General features: G+C 40.2%; 1 protein-coding gene across 1 annotated transcript in view; it reads right to left on the bottom strand.

Moving 5' to 3' along the window:
• Window positions 1-26,811, bottom strand: part of ALDH1L2 (aldehyde dehydrogenase 1 family member L2) — a 55,983-nt gene that overhangs the window by 26,014 nt on the left and 3,158 nt on the right. The window contains exons 2-12 of the mRNA XM_007165747.2: window positions 21,139-21,283; window positions 16,137-16,371; window positions 14,254-14,419; window positions 12,453-12,554; window positions 12,147-12,236; window positions 9,772-9,906; window positions 8,501-8,626; window positions 7,849-7,940; window positions 5,588-5,735; window positions 1,554-1,673; window positions 843-970 (exon numbers count right to left, since the gene is read on the bottom strand). Coding sequence (XP_007165809.1) covers window positions 843-970; window positions 1,554-1,673; window positions 5,588-5,735; window positions 7,849-7,940; window positions 8,501-8,626; window positions 9,772-9,906; window positions 12,147-12,236; window positions 12,453-12,554; window positions 14,254-14,419; window positions 16,137-16,371; window positions 21,139-21,283 — 1,487 coding nt within the window. The remainder of the gene's footprint in view (window positions 1-842; window positions 971-1,553; window positions 1,674-5,587; window positions 5,736-7,848; window positions 7,941-8,500; window positions 8,627-9,771; window positions 9,907-12,146; window positions 12,237-12,452; window positions 12,555-14,253; window positions 14,420-16,136; window positions 16,372-21,138; window positions 21,284-26,811) is intronic.

Raw genomic sequence — 26,811 nt, 5'->3', positions numbered from 1 at the left:
TTTCAGATCCTGCTCCAAGAAATCTTTGGACAAAGTCAGCTATTTGGCTTTTAGTAAGTAGAAAACTGAATTAATGATCGACTCTAATTACTCTTGGCATACTCAGCTACCGATTTATAATACCCTTTCCAGGCCTTAGTGTTTTTCCTCCTTGCTCCTACTGCCTACACATGAAGTAGATTTAAAATTTCCCTTTGGAAACAACAGGGTGCTAGATGTTCTCCATGTGCAGTCTCCACCCTGCTCTGTGACCCCTGGAGGATGACCTTTATAGACTACATTACAGGCTCCCGTGCTCTCTCACTGGGCATGGCTAATGAGGGGCCAGTGGGAGGCACCCCCAGGAGACTGGCAAACTGGAGGATAAAATGGTCTGGGATTTGAATCCTCTGGTTGCCTCAGTGATGGGCTGTAGATCAGCAGATGCTGTGTCCTTCTACCAAAACCCGCTGTAGTGTGGTCTTTTCCTACAGCTATAGATCTTACCTGATTCTAGTAACAGCTCCTTCCTCTGTCCCTTCAGGCCTTGGAGTAGGAGCACCTTCCCCCTGTTCTACCCCTGCCTGGGTGCTTCACTATCCTTTGACGGATTCCCTTGACCTTGCTCACATCTTTACAAATACAAAGTCCTTTACTAAACTTCTTCTGGTACAGGCACACTGACTGAAACAAGCAACAGTACAAAAATCAGGAACTCGTATATATGGGATTTTATAGGATGCAAGGAACAAAAGACATGCTATATAACAGGTGCATGCTAGAATGTTTTGAAGAAGTTTTTAAAATCTTGGCAATGTTAGTCAGTATCCAAAGGCCACAGGCTGTGTTCTTAAAAATCATACCTGTACATCAATATTCCTCTTTCTCGTGCATTCATTCTTCCCCATTCACCATTTTCAAAAGCATCTTTGGCTGCTGCTACTGCTTTATCAACATCCACCAAAGAGGCATAGGATACTTTGCATATCGTCTATTTCAAGGTAGGAAAAAATAGGTTCTAGGTTATTTATATATGGAGATATGCAACTATGTTTCTTGGGATTAATTATTATACTATAAAATTCAAAGAATTTTTATGATGGAAAATCAATACTTCCAGTAATATAGTAAAGAAAAAGAAACAATTTTAACATGAAAATTATGAGCCTAAAATTTAGTACTTCGCATGTCACACTACAGTATGAGAAGACACATTTAGGAAACTGTATTTCTTCTCTTGCCTTGGGGAAACTGAATTTCTCACCATGAGCTTGCAAGGTCTGAGATTTTTTTTTCACACATATAGCTTTATGTGGAATTGTGCTTCTGATGTGTATAGGTATAGTGATCCATCCAAATTCATCATAAATATTCATCTTTAAAGTTGGTTACTGTAGTTAACAGCAGCCAGTACCAGAACTGAATAGTTGAAAGAAATGCATGAAGTACATTTATATTAAGTGCTCAGAGGCAGAGTAATAGAATTAGTAACTTTTTAAGACTGTTTTATAACAGTGTATAAATGAAAAAAATCCATGATCAGTGGTCACTACACACGCTAAGAAATTACTCACAGATCCATCTGTTGGGTTGATGGTGTCATAAGTCTTTCCATCATCGGCATCTGTGAACTGTCCATTTATGAAACACTGATACGGCATTTTTACTGTCATTTCATTGACCTCCTTTGAAACCTAAGAGAGAGAATTATATTGATAGATTCAATGGATTTCTGTGCATATGCATTTGATACCAAATAGCAATAAAGAAGCTTATCACTAATGCAGAGGGAGACGTTAAGTCAATGGGATTCTACTGCTTACTGTCCAGAAGAGACAAGCATATGTAATATTTAGGCCTCATGATGCTTAGATTGGCCATTGAGACAGGAGGTCAGCTTCTGTAATGACCGAAGGACTCTAGGGGGAGCTTTATAAAGAGAGATGAAATATGACTCATCTCATAGAGATGAAATATGACTCAGAAGACCTCAAGATAATGGAAACACCACCATCTAGTGGCAACATCTGTGGAGTGCACCAACTGCTGTCATTCAAAGTTTTGAAATTGCCTGTCAATAGGTTTCCTTTTACACTGGTGCATTTTAAGTTTTCTTTCCAGTGTTCGTCCCCATTTTCACTTTCCCTCTCTTACATATGTGTTGCTTAAATTGTACTCTCTACTATTAGCTGGCAAGTGAATTTAGATTAGTCCATTAACCTCTATAAATCTCAGTTTTTTCAACAATAAAATGGGGATAATATACCTGCTTCATACAGTTATTAAGAGACATAATTAAAATTATATATGTGAAAGAGCATTATTGGCATAAAATCCCACATCAATGAAGGCATTAAAAAGGAAATTGAATGATTTCAGAAATTATTTTACATAGAGAAATTGATGATGCCTGGAAAAGAAAGAAAAAATAGCAAGAGGGTAGCTTGCTGCTCATCATCAGTAAGCATTAGAGAAACACAAATCAAAACTACAATCAGGTACCACCTCACAGGTCAGAATGGCCATAATTAAACAGTCTACAAATAACAAATGCCGGAGAGGATGTGGAGAAAAGGGAACCCTCCTACACTGTTGGTGGGAATTAAATTGGTGCAGCCACTATGAAAAACGGTATGGAGGTTCCTTAAAAAACTAAAAATAGAGTTGCCATATGATCCAGCAATCCCACTCCTAGGCATATATCCAGACAAAACTCTAAATTTGAAAAGGTACATGCACCCCAATGTTCATAGCAGCACTATTTACATAGCCAAGACATGGAAACAACCTAAATGTCCATCAACAGATGAATGGATAAAGAAGATGTGGTATATATATATACATATATATATATATATATATAAACAATGGAATACTACTCAGCCATAAAAAAGCAATGTGCAATAACTGAAATTTTAAAAGTCACTGGAGAGGTTCAACAGTAGATTCAAGCAGGCAGAAGAAAGAATTAGCAAACCAGACAATGGGTCAGTAGAGATATCCAGTCTGAAAATAGGAAGGAAAAAGAATTTAAAAAATGAATAGAGGGACTTCCCTAGTGGTCCAGTGGGTAAGATGTTGCACTCCCAATGCAGGGGGCCCGGGTTCAATCCCTGGTTGGGGAACTAGATCCCACATGCATGCTGCAACTAAGAGTTCACATGCCACAACTAAGAGTCTGCATGCCACAACTAAAGATCCCGCATGCTGCAATGAAGGCCAGGTGCAGCCAAAATAAATTTTAAAAATAAATAAATATTTTTAAAAAATGAATAGAGCCTTAGAAGCCTGCAGAACACCATCAAATGTACCAACACATGCATAATGAGAGTCCCAGGAATGAGCGGAGAAGGGGAGAGGGGCAGAAAGAATATTTGAAGAAATAATGGCTGAAAATGTCCCAAATTTGATGAAAAACATTAATCTGCACATCCGAGAAGCTCAATAAACTCCAAGGAGAAAAATCTCAGAGATCCATCTTAAACACATCATACAAAAATGGTCCAGAGCCAAAGACAAAGAGGGAATCTTGAAAGCAGCAAGGGAGGAGCAACTCCTCACATAAAAGGGATCCTCAATAAAATTAACAGATGACTTATCCTCAGAAACTACGGAGGCCAGAAAGCAATAGGATGATATATTCATAGTGCTGAAAGAAAGAGACTGTCAACCGAAAATTCCACATACAGCAAAAATACCCTCCAAGAACAAAGGAGAAATTAAGTCATTCCCAAATGAACGAAACTAGCACATTGCTAGCACGTGAACATTGCTAGCACACTGCCTTTCAAAAAGTACTAAAAGGTGTCCTTCCGGCAGAAATGGAAGGACACTAGACAGTAATTTAAATCTACATGAAGAAATAAAGAACACTGACAAAGGTAAATATAAGTCAGTATAAATGTATTTTTGCTTTTAAACCTTTTTCTTCTTCTATCTGATTTGAAAGACAACTGCATAAAGCAATAATTATAAAACTTTGTTGGTGGGTTTATAATGTATAAAGATGTATTTGTATGACAGTAATAGCACAAATAAGGGGGTAAGGAGCAGAGTAGCAAATTTTTTCTACACTATTGGTATTAAGTTGGTATTAATCTGAGCTGGAATGTTTTAAGAAAAACGTCTCTTGGAATCCTCAAGGCAACCATTAAGAAAATAAAAATATATAGCAAAAGAGATTAAGCTGGCATACTAGACAATATCCATTTAACAAAAAAGAGAGCAGTAAAGGAGTAGAGGAGCAAAAAAGGCATAAAACAAGACATATAGAAGCCCAAGTGGCAAAAGAACAAACAGATTAATTAGACTTAATCAAATTTTAAAACTTTTGTGTGTTAAAGGACACTATCAAAAAAGTGAAAAGAAAACCCACAGAATGGGAGAAAATATTTACAAATAATAAATCTGATTAGGGTCTAGTATCCAAAATATACTAAGGCCTCTTACAACTCAAAAATTAAAAAGACAAATATCCCAGTTAAAACAGAAGCAAAGGATTTGAGGGAATTCCCTGGTGGTCCAGTGGTTAGGACTGGGCGTCCTCACTGCCAGGGGCCTGGGTTCCATCCCTGGTCGGGGAACTAAGATCTTACAAGCTGCTTGGTGAGGCCAAAAAAACCAAACCAAAACAAAACAAAAGAAACAACAACAATGACAGAAAAAAAAAAAAAAAAACCCAGGTGAAATATTTGAATAGGTATTTCTCCAAAGAAGACATGCAAGTGGCCAATAAGCACATGAAAAGATGTTTATCATTAGTCATTAGGGAAATGTAAATCAAAACCACAACAAGATATCACTTCACACCTGCTAGAACAGCTGAAAGAGAAAAGACAGACAATAGCATATGTTGGTGAAGACATGAAGAAATTAGAAGCTTCCTACATTGCTACTGGCATTGTAAAATGGTATAGTCACTTTGGAAAGCAGATGGGCAGTTCCTCAAAAAGTTAAACATAGAATTACTATATGACTCATCAATTCCACTTCTAGATATTTACCCAAGAGAACTGAGAACATATGTTCACACAAAAACTTATACATGAATTTTCATAACAGCATTATTTATAATAGCCCAAAAGTAGAAACAGTCCAAATGTACACCAACTGAGGAAAGGATAAACAAAATGTAGTTTATCCACACAATGGACTATTATTTGGCTAGGAAAAAGGAATGAAGTGATAATCTACTCTACAATGTGGATGAACCTTGAACACATTATGCTAAGTGAAAGAAGCCAGCTGCAAAAGGCCACTTACTGCATAATTCCATTTATATGAAACGTCTAGAATAGGCAAATCCATAGAAACAGAAAGTAAATTAGAGAGGAGAGCAGAGAATGACTGCCAAGGGATACAGGGTTTCTTTTTAGGAGGTGATAAAAATGTTCCATAACCAGACAGTGGTGATATGGTGAATATACTAAAAACCAATGAATTATACATTTTAAAAGGGTGAAATGTATGGTATCTGAATTATAATCTCAATAAAACTGTCATTTTAAAAAGGTTATAAATGTAAAAACAAATGGAGGAAAGGTACAGCATTCTTTTATAGTACGAAGGTCTTAACGATTTAGGTTTTCAACACCATGGATAGGCTTACATAATCCACCACTAGCTCCGCTTCTTGATCTTCTCCTCTCAGTTTCCTCACGACTTTTTGGATGAAGTCTTCAAACTTGGTGGCCATATAAACATCCTCATTCTGTAACTGAAGTCCTCCACATTTCTGTCTTATCTCTTCAACCAGCCTGAAAGGAAGAACCAGCTCTTGTTACTTACATTTTTTTTAACATCTTTATTGGAGTATAATTGCTTTACTATGGTGTGTTAGTTTCTGCTTTATAACAAAGTGAATCAGTTATACATATACATATGTTTCTATATCTCTTCCCTCTTGCATCTCCCTCCCTCCCACCCTCCCTATCCCACCCCTCTAGGTGATCACAAAGCACCGAGCTGATCTCCCTGTGTTATGCAGCTGCTTCCCACTACATTTTTAAAAGCGTTTAGAGGGACTGTGATTACTTTTAACATGCTTTGAAGTAGGACGTATGTCACATGCCTATTTATATCCCATGAGATCTTCTATGATAATAATCAGAGAAATTGATAAGATTGGGAGAAAAAAATTTTTAAGCTGTCTTGAAGGACAGTGGCAATTTTTAAACTTTTTATTTATTTTTTTAAAATTTTATTTATTTTTGGCTGTATCGCATGGCATGTGGGATCTTAGTTCCCCGACCAGGGATCGAACCTGCACCCCCTGCATTGGAAGTGTGGAGTCTTAACCATTGGACTGCCAGGGAAGTCCCGGCAATTATTTTTATACATGACTAGAAATACAAGAAATCAAGGCAAAGACATTTTAATTACTTGCAAGCAAGATGATAAAGGGCACATAAAATCAATTTCTTTCCTTTCAAAATACTCAAGGAATAAGAAATAAGGAAAATTTCTGAACTGTGACGATTATAAGAAACCAAAGTCATACCGTAGAATATTTTCTCTAGATCCTGTGAAACAATAAAACAAACATTTGTTTGTATTACATGGTACTAAATAGAACCATCGGGAAGGTTAATATAATTTGTAAAGTCCTTTTCAACCCTTTGATTTTTCACTGTTAATTTTTCAAATCATAGCTCTAATTTGACATTTCTTGAGTAGCAAAGGTGTACCAGACAGAGGTGTACTAGAAAGCTCACCACAGCGGTTGCTCAGCCATTTATTCCCGAAAAGAGATGAGGTACCTTGGTAGTCCAAGATAATAATATCAGATGATTATGGTAAGTCAGACACTCAAACAGGAAATGGGTAACTCCTGCAGGAGTATCTTGTTAGCAAAAAACTAGTGTTAAAAGTACAATGTTGAAATCTTTAGTTGAGCAAATGAGAAGCTTCTGGGAACTCATGAACCATAGCTGAGAAATCTGTAACTTGAGGAACCAAAACTTTTAACTTCTGATAATGATATTTGCTCTTGAGAGGATTGTTTTTGATGACTGGAATAAAAAAGATCCACGAATGAAGGGACTTTGTCTTGTTCATGACTGTATCCCCAGTGCAAAAAACTGTTCGTGATGTCATAAATGTTCAATAAATTTTGTTAAATGCATGAATGAATAAATAAATAAATAGACAGAATGTTCATCAAGAACACTTGCTTTGCCGACATGAAGGATTGTCAAGAGGAGTTCACCTTGTTTATTTAGTAAATGGCCATAGTGTGGCCCTCAAAGGAAAAGCACCTCTGCAAGACTCGCCACTGTTAGGATCCTGGTCTGCTCTTCATGCCACAGAGGGTGGCTTTCTAGTCCTCTAGCCCTTTCTACTTGTTTGAAACCTCCGTAGAGAAATTCTGACTGTAGAGTGCTTACCCTTACTCTTGCAAGAAGTCTGACAATCCTCATTCTAGATATATCATACTGGGTAACTTAGGGAGATAGGAGAAAAAGATTCGGGGTAAGCATAATCAACGTTAGGTATCCTTTTAGGTGAGACTATATAGGGAAATCCCTTTTAACATTCTCACTCAGAACTTCCCAATTCTAACTGGAGGAGAATCAACTAAGAAATATGAAGACAGATTTTTAAATGAAACAAATAATTAGAAGGGTTGTTGTTCTAGGTGTATAGTAAATATGAAAATAACTCCTGGTTAGCAACAAAGAGAAGGGAACAAATACATGTATTTGACCATGGAAACAAACAAACCAAAAAAGATGAAGAAAAGAGAAATACAGTAGATGGGTACAACAGAGTGATAACAACCAGTACAAAGGATTTCGATTTGATTTTCAAAAAGTCAAAGTCTCAAAATCCCTGGTGGAGGGGTATGAGCCAGTAAGGTGGTGGTTTTACCTGACAACATCCATTGAGCTTGCTCCAGATTTAAAGAAGTCTGTTGAATCTTCAATAACAGGGACGTTGCTTAAAATTCCAGCCCAGATGACCTACACAAGGGAAACTTTCATGAGGGAGCTGCCATGTAGGACACTGTGGCAGAGACTAGTCGGCTTCTCACCAAACCTACTTCTTTTCATGGATTGATTACAATTCTCAGCATCTCTTCAAGTTAGAGGCGGCCGTGTGATTGACTTCTAGCCGGTGAATATGAATATAAGTGACCTGTACTCCCAGTCTTGTCCCATGAAAAACCTCCTTCACACAATTCTCTGTGTTCTTGTGCTCTTCTTGGCTGTCTGAGATGGAGATGACCCCCAGCAGGACCTTGAAGATAGCCCAGCCTGGGTTCCTGCTTGACTCCACCCCTAACCCTCATGTTCCAGCTTCACCCCTAACCCCCAGGCCAACCTAGAACTGCCTTGGATTATTTATGTGAGTGACAAATAAATGTGCGTATAAATTTTGGCACTGATTTCCTTTTGCAGCTAATACGAAAATGAGGAAGTAAAAGTTCCATCCCAACTACTTTGAGGATTGATGGTACCAGTTAACAAAAATGGCTTCGTTTTCCAAGATAAGAGTAACATTAAGAACTTCACGTGTTCACCTTGATGGTCTCCGCCACCTTCACCTCTTCGGCTGTAAGTTCCACCACTGATGTCTCACCCGCTGAAAAGTACTGAAACGCAGGAATCATTTTTCCATCTTCAAACTGCAGATTTCTCACCATCAGCTATAAAATAACAACAAAACAAGCAGAAGAATTGAGGATTAGGACAGTTCAAAAGTGAGACTGGTGGGAGGAGTCTTATATGGGTATAAGAAGCGGCTTATTTGACAAATATAAAAATATGGATTAAAAGCACTCACCGTTATGTGTAAAAGGACTGAAATGGTATTTCAGCCATGGCAGCAGAAAGGAGGAAGTTAAGTCTACGGGTAGATATATCTCAAAATGGATGATAAGCACCCCCAAAACTGACATTCGGATATAGGTATTGGGTCTAAAGCCTAGTGTAACCACCATTGCTACTAGTACTACTACTACTACTACTACTGCCATCTTCTGAACACTTACTCTGCAGCATGCACTGTGCTAAGTACGTATATGCTGAAGTACCTTATTCAATCTCATAAATCCTGATGGAGGCAGGTGTCCTTATTATCCCCATTTTACTGATGAGGAAATGGAGGCTCAATGAGATTAAGTACTTTGCCCAGCGCCACACAGTGAGTAACAGAGCTGGGGTTACAACCCAGGACTAGATGGGCTCTGAAGCCTGCAATCTTAGTAACTGATCTATCCTGTAAGCCATCAGAAAGTGTCTGTGAGCTGCAGATTCCCTTTGGCTTTCTTCACTGGGCAGCTGCCCAAGAGCCCAGAGAGGCCCAGAGGCCACGCTCCCAAGCACAGGCAGAGTGGGTGGGCGTCGGCCTGGTGAGGCAGGGGAGGAGAGTCTGAAGAGGGCCACAGCATCTGAGCCTCCCAGACTCTGCCAGCGGGAAGGCAGACAGACAAGGTCACTCCCTCTGTTTTACAGATGCGGAAACTGAGCCTCCGAGGGGAGAGGCGTCCTGCCCAAGACCGGTAAGTGGCAGAGCAGGGATTCACGACCTGTTTCCTGACTAAGCTCCAAGCTCTTTCTACTGTATCACACACCAGGCTGTGCGGGTCCTCGGGGCCCGTCCTGACGAGCCTTCTTCTCATCAAGGCACCTGGAGCCAGCTCATCCGCAGAGAGATGGACCACAGACACCCTGAGCTCCCACAGCCCACTGCAAGGCCAGACTACCCTGTGAAAGCTAGTCCCTCAATAGCTTGGGTTATCAAAGGAAACCAAAAAAATTTATTTTAGAGGTAACCATGTTGAACACTCACTGCTTTTCCATCGTTACCAAAAAGAACAAGGCCGCTTTTGGTAACAAGACCAGGCTTCTTGGCACCTTTAATCTCCAGTGGTTCTCCAGGAGGGATGGAGCTATTCAGTAATGATGAGCCGTAGAAAGTGACCACCTAATAAAGAGATCAGACCCAGGTTGTGAAAGGGGGAAGCGAAGGCTGGTTATAAGGGTGTATGCGAGCAGCACTCCTGGCAAAAAAGCGAAAGTTGCAATTCTCATTTATGACAAAATTAGGGACCCCCCCCACCCCCAATGATATCAAGCATCTATGGAAATGACACAAAGCAAGAGATGGTCTGTGAATGTGTGATTGAAGAGTTTAAAAAAATGCTGCATATCCAGGTGACACGAGTATACATTTATCATTTATGCACATTGACACAAAGGTGAATGAGATAAAAGCTCTCGCAGACTTTGCAGCCTGAAGGTAGGGTTTGTGGGGGAAGTGGAGGTGTTGGTGGGGTGTCAGGGAGGGCAGATGCAGAGTAGTAAACAAACTATTATATTGCAGTGGGATGTACGATGGGAGGTACAGGTGCTTTGTGGGTCGGTTCATGGAAACAGGACTGGATCCAGACTGTAACTAAGAGAACTGGATACTAATTGATTTGTTATTATAATTATGATTATAATTCTATGGCCATTAGCTATCATTTATTGAGCACTATAATATTTAATATTTATTGAATACTTATTCTATGCCAGGGACTAAGTACTTTGATGAATTAATGTGTATTAACTCATTTCATCTTCACAACAACCCCAAACCTACAAAGGAGGCACTATTATTAGTCTCATTCTACAATGAGGAAACCAAGGCACCCAATGGTTAAATAACCTGCCAAACGTTACACAGCAAATAGTTGCAAAGCCAGAATTTTAATGGAAACATTCTGGCTTCAGATCCCACACTTTTTTTTGTGAGTATATCTGCTTTGAAAAACTGGGTATTATCAGTTGTGGTAAAATGTATTCATATGCTATGATGATGTCACTCTAGTCTAAGATATACACCCAGTACTAACCATGTGATCAAGGGTACATGTGCAAGGATGTCCATGGTAGCATTGTTTATTTTTTATTGAAGTATAGTTGATGTATAATATAAAGTTACAGGTGTACAATATAGTGACTCAAAATTTTTAAAGGTTATATTCCATTTATACTTATATAATATTGGCTATATTTCCTGCATTGTACAATATATCCTTGTAGCTTAACTTATAAATAATAGTTTGTACCTCTTAATCCCCTACTCCTACCTTGCCCCCCCCGCCCTTTCCCTCTCCCCACTGGTAACCACTAGTTTGTTCTATGTGAGTCTGCTTCTTTTATATTACATTCACTAGTTTGTTGTACTTTTTAGATTCCACATATAAGTGATATCATACAGTATTTGTCTTTCTCCCTGACTTATTTCACTTACCATAATGCCCTCCAATCCCACACTTGAAGCACTGCACTAAACCTCTTCCCTTGGTCCTTCGTTGATCCCACGTATTTTTATTGACACCTAATATGCACTAAGAACCCTGTGTAAGTGCTGAGAGTATCAAGACAATAACATGATGCTCTTGCCCCTGAGGGGTTCACAGTGTACAGGGGTAAGAGGGATAGATACATAAAGAGACGCTTATAGTATATAATACGCTGTGTCAGAGCTAGGCAGGGCATTACAGGAACAGAGAGAAGGGACGCCCAATCCCGCCAGGCTGGGCGTGTGAGGTCAGGAGACTTCCTACAAGAGGTGAAACCTGAGAAGCTGAGTTGAGTGGAGATCCCACCGGGATTAGAAGGCCTTTCCTGCCCCTGCCCCCAGCCCCTGCTGCATCTCTCCCCGTGCCTCTCACACCTGATCCTCACGCCTGGAGCTACAGCTTCACTGAACTCTACGGCGAGTCCCTGTCCAGGTAATATGCTCTCCTACCTCTGGATCGGTAACTCTTTGACTCATTCTCTACCTGCTGACCTCTTCTCGAGGTGCAAGCAAAACAGTCAGCTTTTCTAGAAAGCCTTTCCTAAGACACCTGAGTCTGGGCCTCAGTTACATCATTTGTCTTACTTCATTGTGCGTGTTTATTCACTTCTCTGCTTTCTCCATAAAACTGCAGTCTCCCTGAGAGCAGAGGCTGTGCCCAGTGTCTGCTTCACACCAAATGCTCAATACATGGGGAGTAAAGAGGGAGGTGGTCACGTGTACCTAGAACTCTTTTAGCTGGTCACGTGTACCTAGGACACAGACTCTCCTCACAACCAAAGGAAGAACCAGAGGAAGCCTAGACTTATGTGTAATACCTCTTACAAAGGTTATATGCAAAAAAAAAAAAAAAAAAAAAGGTTCCTAGAACATACCTGTCCGTTTATCTCTGTCCAAGCTCCAGGGACTTTATCATGACCTCGGATCCAGTTATGTAAAGCTTCAGCAGACTGATCCCAAGAGATCTAGAAATGCACAAAGCACAGGTTGAACTTCTAATGCTGCAAGTCTCAAAGGCAATAGAAACATTTCTCTCCATCAGTGGCGGACATGAGTAGGGATGGGGTAGCAGCCTCTCTTGGAGATCTACCTTTTGGTAAGGAAATGGTATACTGAGAACTGCTTAAAGGTGGACGACAATGAACTAACTCGGAGATGTGTTACTGAGTTGATATAAATACCTCAGCATTTTCCTTTTTCTGGATACCTTCATATGTTGCAGCTTCTTCTGACTGGGGAATACGAGGAGCTTTTCCATCGGCTATGAGCTGGACAGCTTCCACCTAAAGCCAAAAATGTTACCTGTGTTAGAGCCCAGTGGTCAACAATGGCATGGCCTGTTTAACTGAAGTTTCTGTTTAACAGAATTACTACATATAAATCTGTCCAGAGAGTCAGACTTCGATAAAATAACTACCATTTCTTTGGATCCATAATTATGCCAGGCAGTGTGGTGGCTACTTTATGTAAAATATCCCTTGCAACATCATACCAGCCCTACAACGTGGGTATTATTAGTCCTGTTTTACAGATGAGGAAACCGAGGCCTGCAAAAAGCCTCAAGCAACTAGCTCGAGAAAAAGCAACTAGCTCAAGATCACAGAGATAGCTCGTAGGTGGTAGAAGGAGGATCTGCATCCAGGTCTATCTACTGCCAATATCCAGCCTGTACTTTTTAAAATGACCCCTTTATTTAAGCAAATTTCAATCTCCCCTTGGTGTTTCAATGGAAATTTCAGGAATATAATTGTAAAATAAGTCATTGTGGGTTGTTTCTGCTCATCATGATGATTCTAGAAAGTCATATTTAAGGAATTCAACTGGCTTTCTAGCTTAGGACACCTGGAATAAAAAAAACAATTAAAACTGTCCATGAGTTTGATTGCCTTTGGGATGTGTCCTACATCCCCTTCCATGCCACATTTATGTTTACCTTGAGTTGAGAGACTCTCTCCTTCACTGGGAGACCTATGTGAGCTCAGGTTCTCAGTTTTCTCTCTAAGTACTCACAGCTAAGTACTCCAACCTCCACAAGAGCATGTGGTGGGAGCCACCTGGGAACAGGGCCAAGTTTACAGCTCATTCATTCCACCTATTTCTGGCTATAATATCACCAGGTACAGGATCCAGGCTTGCTCGAATGCTACTGAACACACAAAATACTATTTTGATTATAATGGTCATTTTGAGCACCTCCTGTGTGCCAGATGCTTTACACAAACGTCATTTAATTTTCACAACAACCCTATAAGTCAGGCAGTATTATCCACATTTTATAGATGAGGAAACCAAGGCTAAAGAGGCTAAGTGACCTGCCTATTATACAACAAATAAGTGGTAGAACGAGAACTACTCTTTTAATCGTTAAATGATACAAAGCATTGCTCTCCTCTCTCCTAAATCAATGGCTGCTTCTTTATATCATCTTACTGTCCATCTCTGTGTTGTACTTCCACCATATCAAACTACAGAAGACATTAAATGACACTGAAATTGTCTTTCAATGTTTTTACAGGTTAATATATTTTTTCTTTGTGGTGCACATGTTTCGAGCCTTTAATCCAGAGCATATCTGAACAAATAAAACAGTGTTAAATTTCATCCTTTTACATAGACTGATTTTAAATGTTTTTGAAGAAAGCCCAAATTACTATCAAAATTTCTTAAGATTCTGCCGCTTCTTTACAATTAGTCATTATAAACAGGGTTGGAGATTCAAATATTTGGTAAAATGAATGAAGGAGTTTGATTACTACTTTATCCACTTGATCACTGTTCTCAGAAGAACAAGTCAGATTCATAGACTAAGAAATTCTAAAGTGCAGATTTCCACCTTCAAAATACCATGCTACTGGCAAATATAAAATCTAATTTTATTTTGGGTTTTTTTATTTTTAGTACAAATTCACAGGAGCAAATTCTCAATAAAAGAAAAACTTTAAAGCTTTACTAAATTCTCCTTGATAGCATAAATATACTGACCATGGCCTTGATTCCTTCAGGAAAAAGAAATCGATTATAAAGTGCATCCACTGTATCATTGGGTTCGACATCACACGACCTCTGGAGAAGGATGGGTCCTGTGTCTAAACCATCATCAGCCCAGAAAACAGAAAACCCAGCTTTCTTATCTCCCATGATTAGAGTCCTGGGAAAAGAAGAGTTTCAACTTAAAATGTTGGTTAACTGTATCATCAGGTGATAAATTAGTGACATTAAAGTACAAGGTGTTTACAATGGAAAATAGACAGTGAATGAAACTACTGTGAAAATTACAGCAGAGCTGGGAGATGTAAACACTCATAAAAAGCAAAACTTAATGGTACTGCTACTTTATACATCCTCATCTCTGTAGTCTTTCTTGTTAACACATGCTAATGACTTATAGGCTACTCAAAAAGGCATTAGAGACCATCAGTACTACCCCTCACTGATTCCCAGGTGTCGGCTTTCTACTGCAGCATCAAGTAATTTTGCCCACCCATGTCCAGTTCCTACATCGTACCTGACCCTGTATTAGGCAGAATAAGATAATGGAAGATAAAACAGAAGATGATCAGTGCAATGTGAAAAGGAGAACTGATTATTAATTTAGGTTGTGTAATTCAGGTACAAGCATCACTTAGAGCTAGAATTAGTTCTAGATTAGCTATAAATTGTAGCAAAAGATGGTTGATTAATTCAACTATTTGTATTTTGTATTCTATAAATCTAGCCTCAGAGGAAATGCTGGCCCTACAGGCCTTATAATACATACAGTAAACCAGATATATGGAAATACATACATAAAAGAATATCAGCGAGCAGGCTGATACAGACAGAGTATGAACTGGTAGGTCAGCCATGCTCTCCAGCTAATCATTTTTACCTCTCTGAGCTACTAATCAAGCAAGACCTAAATCAATCAACCAACCAGGCAATCAACCACTCTTTTCAGAAATATTGAGGAATTAATTGGCATTGTGTTATCTAAGAGCCTTGAAAATATTCATGTATTTTGACCCAATGATTCTGCATGTGCAAGCAATGTGAATTGAGAGAAAAATACATGTTTAAGGACAAAGATATCTACTATAGTACAATTTACAAGAGCAAAAAAGAAATCAATTCATGTAATTGGTCTTAAAATACAATGAAATGCTTTTTTACCACCTTTAAACTAAGTATAGATTTTCTGCCTATCTGATAACTTGACACTAAGAGACAGCTGGGAGACGTGCAGGTAAAGGAGAAAAGGTAGAGAAGGTGGGAAAGGCCCACCATGACCCACAGTATAGTATACCTATAGGACTGGGCACCTACAGTATACCAGGCAGTGTTCTTGATACTGGGACATATGGCAGTAAAAATGTTAGACCAGAGTCCTTTTTCCCCTCAAGAGGCTTAAAGTAGAATGGGGGAAGTCACACCATGAGAAAGATAATTTCAGGTAATTCAGCATTTCCTGAAATATACTTGAGACATTCTATGCAAAAAAAAGTTCTACGGCCAAATAAGTGTGGGAACACCTTGTACTCAGATTTCCTCTTGGAGATTATGATGTCCACATTAAAGCACATATTAAAATCTCTAAGTCCTGAGATAAAGAAATCCAGCATAAACTAAACTTGTCTGACCACAGGGCCTTTGCCTGCTCAATACCTAGTTACATCTGATAGAGCCAATACTACATAGATTATTCTTGGGAAACGCTGTTCTGGCTTATGCAGTACCTCTAGATCTCAGGGGAGTTTGTGCAACAGTAGCAATCAGTCGGGACCTCACAATTGTTCAAGCATACCTAGTTCCTTGATCACCTAGGTAAAACACAGAACGATTACAAGCAATGGGAATGGGCCCATCTTGGTTATTTTAAAAAATCTCACCAGTTGATAGCAGAGGCTCCTCTGTGTCTGGGAAGGACAGACGGGTGATAAATGATGGAACCATGTTTAGGGCTGTCAATTACATCCATGGGGATGAACTGTGTGCAGAAGGGAAGCACGTTTAGCTCAGCACCCACGGATCTGTAGGCCTCCGCCACTTCCTTTATGGTCTTGCCCTTGACTCTCCATCTAGGGAACTTGAACACAGGGGTCCCATTTTTCTCTGCAGCCAAAGCTGAGCATGAAAGAGAAGATTATTTTCATCAAAAAAGTTTTAGTCATAATTTTGTATTACTATGGATCCACACATTGTAATTTCATGAAACATTTACAAATAAAACATGATAAAGAACAATTTAGATTCTGACCAGGATTTGACATGATACAATTTTATCAAGATGCATCCATTTTTCTAATGTGATTTTTACCTATATATTTAAGGCATAATATGTTTCAACTCAGAAGTTTGTGGCTAGACAACGTTTTGAGATTTTAACTGAAGCTGCTTCTTTTATAGATCAAAATTGTACCTTTATTACTGATACAGCCATTTAAAGGACATTTGCTTGTTTGTTTCTTAAGATTTGGAGTCAAGTGCCAAAACATCACCACCCCAATTAGACGTAGCCTCTGGTGCAGATGGAAAACCTTGATTCCCTTCCCACACCTGTTTCCTGGGGGGAGTCCCTTTTATCACAGGGCAAACTGTAGACTGGAACACTCTCCCCGCCAAACAGGCAGATCCCAAAAGATAAATGGAGAAAGTGATAGGGATAGAATAAGATAGTTACACAGCTAGAAATCCCACTAGGAGAAGATAGATAGAGAGAGACTTCAGGAGATCACCATAAGCTAGACACCAACCAGAAAATGCCCAGACCATCGGGCAGCTAAGCAACAATCAGAACATTTTGAAACTAAACAGACTTACTTAGGCCAATACCACAGAAAAACAGGTATAAGCCTACACTCGGCCTTGGGAGGTCTATAAGATAACAGACCCTGAGAAAAACTGCATTCTTGCGTGTAGCCAAGACAGGTATACAGATGAAAGGGGAAAGAAACTAGGTGGAAGGGGACATTATACCGAAACCTGAGACAAATTACCATATTTTAGTATATGTTACCACCCTTTTGCTAATATGCATATGATTTAAATAGAGCCATGACAGTCCCGGTTAGACCATGTAGGGTCAAAGGAGGAACTAATGATGTAAGCCTTGACATCTACACAAAATGAGGAAGAAGGTGGTCTTCTCCCCTCCCATTTTTTCTTTGACTATAAAAATGTAGCCCTCTGGGGACTTCCCTGGTGGTCCAGTGGTTAAGACTCATGCTCCCAATGCAGGGGGCCCGGGTTCGATCCCTGGTCAGGGAACTATAGATCCCGCATGTGTGCCACAACTAAAGATCCCGCATGCCGCAAAGAAGGTCCCGTACTCGGCAACGAAGATCCCCTGCGCCTCAAGCAGTGCTGCCAAATAAATACATAAACATTAAAAAAAAAAAGTAGCCCTCTTTGTTCTTGGGGCCGTGCTCCCTTGCCGGCCTGCTTGTATCTCTCAAGCCTCCTATGCTAATAAACTCAGTCTTTGCCTGCCACTTTGCCTCACCCTGAACTCTTTCTGTGCTGAGACAAAAGAACCTGAGCTTCAGTAAGTCCTGACACCAGGTAAGCGGTTTCAATGAAAAGACAGTGGGCTCAAGTCCCCTCCTAGGTCAGGGATTGTGGTTCAAGTCCTAGTCCGAGGTGTCGCTGGGTTCGAGTCCCATCTGAGGAGGAGTGTGGTTTCAAAAGTAGCTGAGTCGAGCTGCGTCTGTCTAGTTCCTCCTCCTAAATTCGCCCATAAGATAAGTTAGTGGAGGAGAGAGGTCAAGAGTGGGGTATCCATGCTCCCCGTAAGGGTTTGCCCTATGGAAGCAGATCCCAGGCTCTTTGCTCAGGAAATGTTGTCCCTTCTGAAAGGAATGACTCCATCCTACCTGTGTGTGAAATGGAATGGCCCTCCAAAGTACAGACAGCACGAGCCCATGTTTTCCATAATAAAAGAGCACTTTTACTCACTATATACCTTACATACATTAAGTATATATACATTTATTCTCCATCAATAACACAAAGAAACTACATTTTCGGCAATATCCAGAAGTCTTAACTAAGGCATTTTACCTGCATGCTCTGGCTTCCTTTCCTTTCTCCCCATCTAATCATCAACATCCATAGACTCTGGAGGGGATGATGTGCCCATGAAGCCTAAAGGCCAAAGCCTAACAAGTCCTAAAATGGCCTTGGCCTTCAAGGTGGCGCTTTAGTCAATCCATTTGGGAGAATCTGAGAGACCAGTATAATAATGTTTACAAAATGTAAATGTTCCTAAAATTGTTCAAAAAGCTGTGAACAAAACAAAATGTCAGATGATAGGAAAATGGGTAAATGGTGGTGAAAAAAATGTGGTGAAATTGGGAGAAAATTGTGAAAGGTTAGACTGGGAAAGAAAAATGGGGTGGAAGAGACTTAGAAGTCTTCATTTGAAAGATCCACTCCACTGAGACAAGCTTGAGCCATTCAGGTGTTGCTCCCCCATATTGATTTTTGGCTGCCCCAGGACTATTTTTTGTTGCTCTAGTTGACTATACTGACAACAAAAATCGCCGCTGTCATTATTGATCCTTTTTATGAATCAGGTGCCGTGCTGAGCACTTTACATACGTTATCTCATTTAATCCATGTGAGATGGGTATCACTGCACTAAGCTTAATGAGTTTAAGTGACTTGTCCAGGGTCACACAGCTATCAAGTGGCAGAGTCAGAACTAGTTTCATGATTCTAGAACATACACTGTTAACCATATGCTGGGACCAGGTACCAGGGAAAAGTTCATTTCCCAGGAAACACTCTGAAAGGAGATGTAAGAGTCACATGCTTGCAATTCTTCTGAAGTTCATGTACATGGTAGAGACTCTTAGTTGCCCCCTTTCCTCCCTTACCAAGGATTCCTCTACTTTAGCTGAACACATGGCCACCCCAAATAAAATCTGTATTTCTCAGCCTGTTCTACAAATAGATTTGGCCTATGACTAAGTTCTAGCCAACAGGATACAAGTGGGAGGAATATGTAAAACTTCTGGATTATGCCCTTAATAAAGGCTTGCCCTCTGCTTCCCATCTTGGCCTTTCTGCTTGGTGGAATGCAGAGTTGACAGTGGGGGCTGAAGCCACTACCTTGGACCATGAGATGGAAGCCCAGTGTTGATAATGTCAAGACAACAAACAGAAGCAGCCTTCATTGTGATAAATACCTGGCTGCCACAACAGCTGTGATGGTCAATCCAAACTTGAGAAAGGGACTTCTGTCTTATTTAAGCTAATATTATTTGAGGTCCTCCTGATTCAACAGCCAATCTGATACCCCAAATATAAGTCTTTCCAAACATCCCCCACACAAAGCTGGTGGGAATAGATAATGATGAGACAGGTAGTTAATGATGAGACAGGTAGTCCCAGTGATGGGAATCTGTCCCCTTCTGCCCTTGGAGCCAGGTATGAATTCATGAGGCAGATTCCCTCAGAATTTCCCAGGTAGAGCTAATCTTTTTCGGAAACACGAATAATTTCTAAATCAAGTGGTTAAATCCATGTGCATATGTGTTCTTGGCCCAACTCTTTTTTAGCTTGACTCTTTTTTTTTTCTTCCAGTTTTACTGAGATATAATTGATATACAACACTGTGTAAGTTTAAGGTGTACAGCATAATGATGTGACTTACATACATCATGAAATGATTATCACAATAAGTTTAGTGAGCATCCATCCTCTCAGACAGATACAAAATTAAAGAAAAAGAAACAAATTTTCCCCTGTGTTGAGAACTCTAGGAATTTACTTTCTTAACAACTTTCACATATAATGTACAGCGGTGTGAATTATATTTATCATGCTGTACACTACATCCCTAGTCCTTATTTATCTTTTTTTTTTTTCAAACATCTTTATTGAAGTATAATTGCCCCCCAATAGTGTGTTAGCTTCCGCTCTACAACAAAGTGAATCAGCTACACATATACAATACGTTCCCATCTCTCTTCCCTCTTGCATCTCCCCCACTCCCACCCTCCCCATCCCACCCCCCTAGGCGGCCACAAAGCACCGAGCTGATCTCCCCGTGCCATGCGGCTGCCCCCCACCAGCCATCCATTTTACATTTGGTAGTGTATATATGTCCATGACACTCTCTTACCCTGTCACATCTCACCCCACCCCCTCCCCCCTTATTTATCTTATAATGGGAAGTTTGTACCTTTTGACTGCCTTCATCCAATTACCCCAGTAACAAGAACTAGAATAAACCCCAGAGCTGATTCCTCCAAGAAAGAAAAGTAAAATTTTAGGGTTATCACAGATATTGTTTCCCAACCAATGTATTGCATCATACCAGTGATTTATAAAGATTCAAGTCATAAGTCACGATTTCTAGATGCTAGTTCTTATTCCCTACCTGTAGACTGTTTCTTGTACTCTTTTTCAACATAACTATAGTGTGAAAATCAGAATCATGCTGTAGGTTTGCTCTGAGGATGGCTATTTTCTTTACCTACCTTAACAACCAAGCAGTCATAGCTATAATTTGTTCTGAGATAAATGTATTCTTTATGACCCCACATCAATTGCTATTGTTGGGTGTGGCCTTCCCTGCATTCCTATTGGCACCTCTGCAACAGACATTATTCTAGATGTCCCATAGCATCTTTGGAAAGTCACAAGTGTAATTCAGGAAAAACACATGCTTGGAAATTCCTCTGAGGGACCTGGTGATTACCATGGAGGTAAGTGGAGAAACTCTTAGTACAGTAGGGGCCTGCATCTTTGTCTTGAGGCCCACAGAGAAGGGAGAGTTTCTGAGTCTGTATCCACCACACAAATAGACTTGGCCTGAGAAGGCTTTCAACAGGCAGAGGGGAGGCCAGTGCAGTCCTTGATCCAGTTGTTCCAAGATACACTCACCCAGTGGGTCAGCTTTTCCATCCTTATCTGGAACTGTGAACACTCCCACAACTCGGTGGCCCTCTTTGCAGAGGTGGCTGTAGACTTCTTGTCCAAAGAGGCTCTGACCAATAAGTGCCACCTTCAGCTTGTTTTTGAAATAAACCTGTGAAACAATTCAACAGTGACAGGTATTAGTATGGATAGAAGACATATGGATAATAAACACTCTTTTTTCAATCATACAAGATGACTTGAGCATTACAAAAGGCTCAAAGATCTACACAGTAAAATAGTTATTGACATACACTGAATTCAGACTACATGCTATATAGATAGTAGTGAAAATAATTTCACACCTAAGTATTCCTCATTTTCCCTTTGCTCTAACTCCCTTGATTATTCATTATAATCATTGGGATTGCATATATTTTTACAAGGCATTTCAACTCCTTGATGAAATGAGGCCAGATGTTAACAAATAAGCATAAGTTTCATAGTTAAAAGGGGTGTAATTCTGAGCAAGATCTATTTCAATATGACAATGCTTTTATGCCCTGCAATTTTTTATGCCCACCTCCAAAAGAGGCCAAGAGCTAACATCTAGTATAACATAGGGGTCAAAAGCAGATCCTAGACTATCTAGGGTCAAACCTAGTGTCACCCACCCCTTATTAGTTGTGTGACCTTTAGCAAGTAACTAACTTCCATTTGCCTTTTTTTCCCCTCATCTGTAAAATTGGAATAACACCAACTCACACAATTCTGATCAAGGTAGATGACAATATGCCTTAGGCTTAATGCAGTGTCTGACACAAAGCACTGTTTAAATAAAAGCTTTAATAATGTTTTAAAGGCTTTCCTATATACTAGACAATTCTGTGTTTTTTCACACGGTCCAGAATTCTAAAATCCTTGGTAAGGGGCATAAACTCATTTGGTCTCAAGACGTGGACTGAACTAATGAAATGTTCTTTATAGTCCTTGTAGGTTTCTTATAAGTTAATGCAGTCATTTGGCTTCAAACTTGACCTGAACTGATAATGTCACTTATAGTCTTTACTTATAGTATATTGTATTTTGCTGCAGAAAAGTCAATGTGCTTCATTACAGATACTATCCCAGACCCTGCTGTAAATTGTGTGTAAGGTCCTATGTACCATACTGACCTTCTCAAATGTGAATAATTCTGAACCCCACATTTGGCCCCGTAGATTTCAGATAAGGAATTGAGGCCTGCACATAATTTCATTTATTTTAATCCTCACAACTATCCTGTTTTCTTATCCCCCATTCTGTACCATTTTATGAATGAAGAAACCAAGACTTAGAAATATCAAGTATATCTCCAAGGTCATACTAGCAAAACAAGGGAGGGGTAGGATTTGAATCCAGGGCCATCTGACTCCAAAACCCGCAAATGTACTTAAAAATAAAATGAGCCACTACTGCCCATCTCTTCCATCTCCTTTTTTAGAACATTAACACTGATGCACAAAAATGCAGTGATTGTCAATAAATATAAACACCACATAGATAAGAGTGGCACTAAAGGAGTTAAAGTTTTTAAGGACTGTCTTTAAGCAATTATGTCTTCTGTAAATTCTCCCAAGATGAAACCTTTTCACAAAGCTTAAGGTAACATGTTGACATGATGATTGTTAAGACGGTGATGAAGAGCCACCAGGTGAAGCAGGCTAGATGCAGGATTGTGCATGTGGAGGTAATCAGAGGGTCACGACCTCCTATGAGCTTCCCGTCTTGGCAAAGAACCAACCCCAGTTCCCCAGAGTTCTTTCCATCTTTCATTCCTCCACGTTAGAATACATCTCCACAGGATTTGGATTTAAAATATTTTTCCTTCAATCTAAATGGGATTCATTAATGTTCCAGAAAGTCATTCTAAATTAGTAAAGCCTCACTGTTAAAATCTGACTATGAGGAAACAATTTTCCCTTATTTCCCACTTTCTTAAGGGCATAGATGGCATCCCTTTTTAGGCATGAACTTAAAAGCGTACAGGTTCAGGGACCACCCCTGGTGGCACAGTGGTTAAGAATCCACCTGCCAATGCAGGGGACATGGGTTCAAGCCCTGGTCTGGGAAGATCCCACATGCCCCAGAGCAACAAAGCCCATGCGCCACAACTACTGAGCCTGCGCTCTAGAGCCCACGAGCCACAACTACCAAAGCCCACGTGCCTAGAGCCTGTGCTCCACAACAAGAGAAGCCACCGCAATGAGAAGCCCGCGCACCACAACGAAGAGTAGCCCCCCGCTTGCCGCAACTAGAAAAAGCCCGCGTGCAGCAACAAAGACCCAACGCAGCCAAAAAAAAAAAAAAAAAAAAAAAAAAGCGTATGGGTTCACATCTTTCACATCTTCCCTGTGAGCTGATAATTAACCAATTAAGGTTTTGGTATAAAAATTCTTTTCCATGGCCAGCCAAAGTTTCTATCCCAAAAGAGCCTAGAGCTTCAACGTCTAATAGATTCTTGCAAACAAACAGATTAACTCTGTAAGAACAGCACAATTTGCCTGCAGATAAGGCATGACTATTTCATTTCCTCTCATCAAAAATATCAAAATGTTCTGTAAGTATTCTATCTTCAAATCCTATAATTAATGCTGTTGCTTGAAATAGAACTGACGTGTTGGCTATCTTACAAAATTTGGCTTTACCTCGTACCATTACCAACACCAAATATTTTAAGACTTCTAAAATTATTAGTCTTAAAACATACAAGAGCCAAGAGGATGAGGCGACTCAATTGTAATGTGCTCTCAGCTGTCATCTGGTTATTGGGAGTTCAATTCTAGAGTCAACACTGCCCCAGAAAGACAGTGTTTAAAGAAACCATGTCAGTATCTCTGGAAATTCTACACTCACTGAAACACTTTCTGAGCTTAGTGGTAAAACTGAAACCTTAAAGGTGAGTTTCTAGCAGTGAGAAAAATTTCAGAGTTTAAGATTTTAAGTATTTATAATCAGTTAGTATAATTCCAAAAAGCTGGACTGGGATATTTCACCTTAGTCTTATTTCTCCAAGTATGATCTGAGGACTGACTGCCCGTGTTGGTAGAATCAGCTGGGAGGAAATGTTAAAAATGTGGTTTCCTGGGCCCCATCCCTGATCTACTGAGTCAGACCCTCAGGAAGCTGGCACTAACTCAAAAGCATATGAGGAAATTTGGATCCTGCCTCTGCACCTTATTAGCCCAGGAAGCTGCATTTGAACAAGCTCTCCATTGATTGACAGGCACACTAAAGTCTGCGAATCTCTGCTATATAGAGTGTGTGTCCGCCCCCTACAAAAAAGATTTTGCCCTGGGGAGTTTGGGTCAGGAAAAAATGGTGGAAGTAATAGCAAACATTTTAACGAGACCCTGGTATGTGTCAGGTATTTAATATATGTTACCTCATTTTGATTGCCCAATGACTCCCAAGAGACAGACATTAATAAGCCATTTTACAGATGGCTTTACAGATGAAGAAATTAAAACAAAGAGAGGTTAAGATACAGCCTGGGGCTTCCCTGGTGGTGCAGTGGTTAAGAATCCGCCTGCCAGTGCAGGGGACACGGGTTCCATCCCTGGTCCGGGAGGATCCTACATGCCGCGGAGCAACTAAGCCCGTGCACCACAACTACTGAGCCCATGCGCCACAACTGCTGACGCCCGCGCGCCTGGAGCCCATGCTCTGCAGCGGGAGGGGCCGCCACAGTGAGGGGCCTGCGTGCTGTGGCAAGGAGTGACCCCTGCGAGGACCCAACGCAGACAAAAATAAAATAAAATAAGTGAATAAAAAGAAAGAAAGAAAGACAATGCATGGTATTAAAAAAAAAAAAAAGACACAGCCTGGAGTTAAATCACTACTCAGTGGCAGCTCTGAGATTCTAATCTAGTTATTACCCCAGTGCCATTGTTTTTCTATAACACCAGCTGTTCGATCTTGAGCTCAGCCTTATCAATTAAAATCTGAATAATAATAGTACCTATCTCATAAGGTTGTTAGGAGGATTTAGTGGGATCAAGCATGTAATGTATTAGTGCAGTGCGTGGCAATAACAAAGGCTCAATAAATGTCAACTAGTATCATTATTATACCACAAGTAATACCCAGGTAAATAAAAATGATGATAATGGATCTTTCCTACTGGGAGTGTACCATGAGGCAGGCACTGTATTGAGCCTTTTTCACCGATTAAAAGGAATGTATCAAATCCTTATCGTATGTCCGTGATCCATTTTACAAATGAGAAAACATAGGGCTCGGGGAAGTTAAGTAACTTGTCCACGGACAGGGCTAATAAGGGGCAGAGGAAGGATTCAAACTCAGATCTATTTCACTTCAGCAGATGTGCTTCTATGGCTTTCCTATGTTGATGGTTCCCCCTCCCACCCTTCTTTTTTAAAAGGAAAATTTGGCGATAGTTTGACAGGTCAATTATGGGAAATAGTTCCATCAGACTTCCTAAAGGAATATCATGGTGGTCCTGACATGGGAAACAGCACCATTCATTAAAGGGTTAGGCTGATGACCAGAGAACATACTTTAAGGCACTCTCAGTGCCTTGTTATATTGGTGAGAAAGAAGAAGGGGGCATAAAATGACCCACAGCATTTCTAAATCCGGGTGATAAGTGCTGTTATCTTGGGGTTCTCTAGAGATAACCTTCTGCATTAGAAGAGCCTTTTGCAGGGAACAGAGCTTTTGTTTCTTAAACTATCAAATATTGCATTCCCAGGCTATCCACATCCTGGTGAAATTCTTCGGGAAGCAAGTTAATATGGACTCTGATTATGCTCCAACGATTTAAAGAAAAATACACACAGTCTTCTCTGGAAAACTTAAAGGCACAGGGCTAGGAGTCTGTGCTGATCCGAAGCCCTTTTGTGAAGCAGATGCTACCTTAATAGAACCAACTGAGCAGGATGTAAAATAAGGTCAAAGCTGTCCACATTAGCAATTGTGAGAACTGGCAGTTTTCCCAATGAGAACTGGAAAGGAGAAAGGACCTTCCCACAAAAGAATAAAACAAAATAAATTTTTCTGAGACACTGAGATGCCTAACTCTTAATGGACCATTCGGCACATGGTTCCCCAAATCGTGCCTGATGGTGCGCAAGATCTGTTCACCGAGCATGTTTTGAGCATTTGCCAAGCTCTGGGCACAGTGCATGGTGGGGCTGCAATCAGTGACCTGGCAAAGAGGATTTTATTTGGCCCACAGAGCATCTGCAGAAGAACTGTGATAAGATTTTTAGGAGGTTTCACATTAGCAGGCTGAATTTCTGACTTCTCTTTAAAAATCAGGAGGTTTGTCAACCATGGTCGACATTCCCATGTGGGAACGGTCGGCTGGAGCTGAGCAGGGGCTGCCCCCTTTAACTCTGAACGTGGTCTTTCACTCCTTCCAGCCCAAATGCTACATTTGTCTTACCTGTTTGGCCTCGGGGGAGGGGGGGTTTGTTTGGGATCCCTAAGCTAAAGGCACAAGAGTAGTGCCTGCCCTAGTTTGGTTGAGTGCCTTTTCATATTTTATTGTCCACTTGTATTTCCCTTCTGTTATTATCCTTTACCTAAAGGCAAGTTTAATCATCTGTCCCACTAATCTATGGACTCCTTGAAAGCAGGGACTATTTATCTCTTGTTTATTGTTTTATCCTTTTTGGCTGTGAGACTCTAAAAAAA

This window comes from Balaenoptera acutorostrata, chromosome 11, assembly GCF_949987535.1.
Source record: "Balaenoptera acutorostrata chromosome 11, mBalAcu1.1, whole genome shotgun sequence".
Lineage (NCBI taxonomy): Eukaryota > Metazoa > Chordata > Mammalia > Artiodactyla > Balaenopteridae > Balaenoptera > Balaenoptera acutorostrata.
Note: the sequence above shows the minus strand (reverse complement) of the source record. Positions and strands in the feature narration are given on the sequence as shown.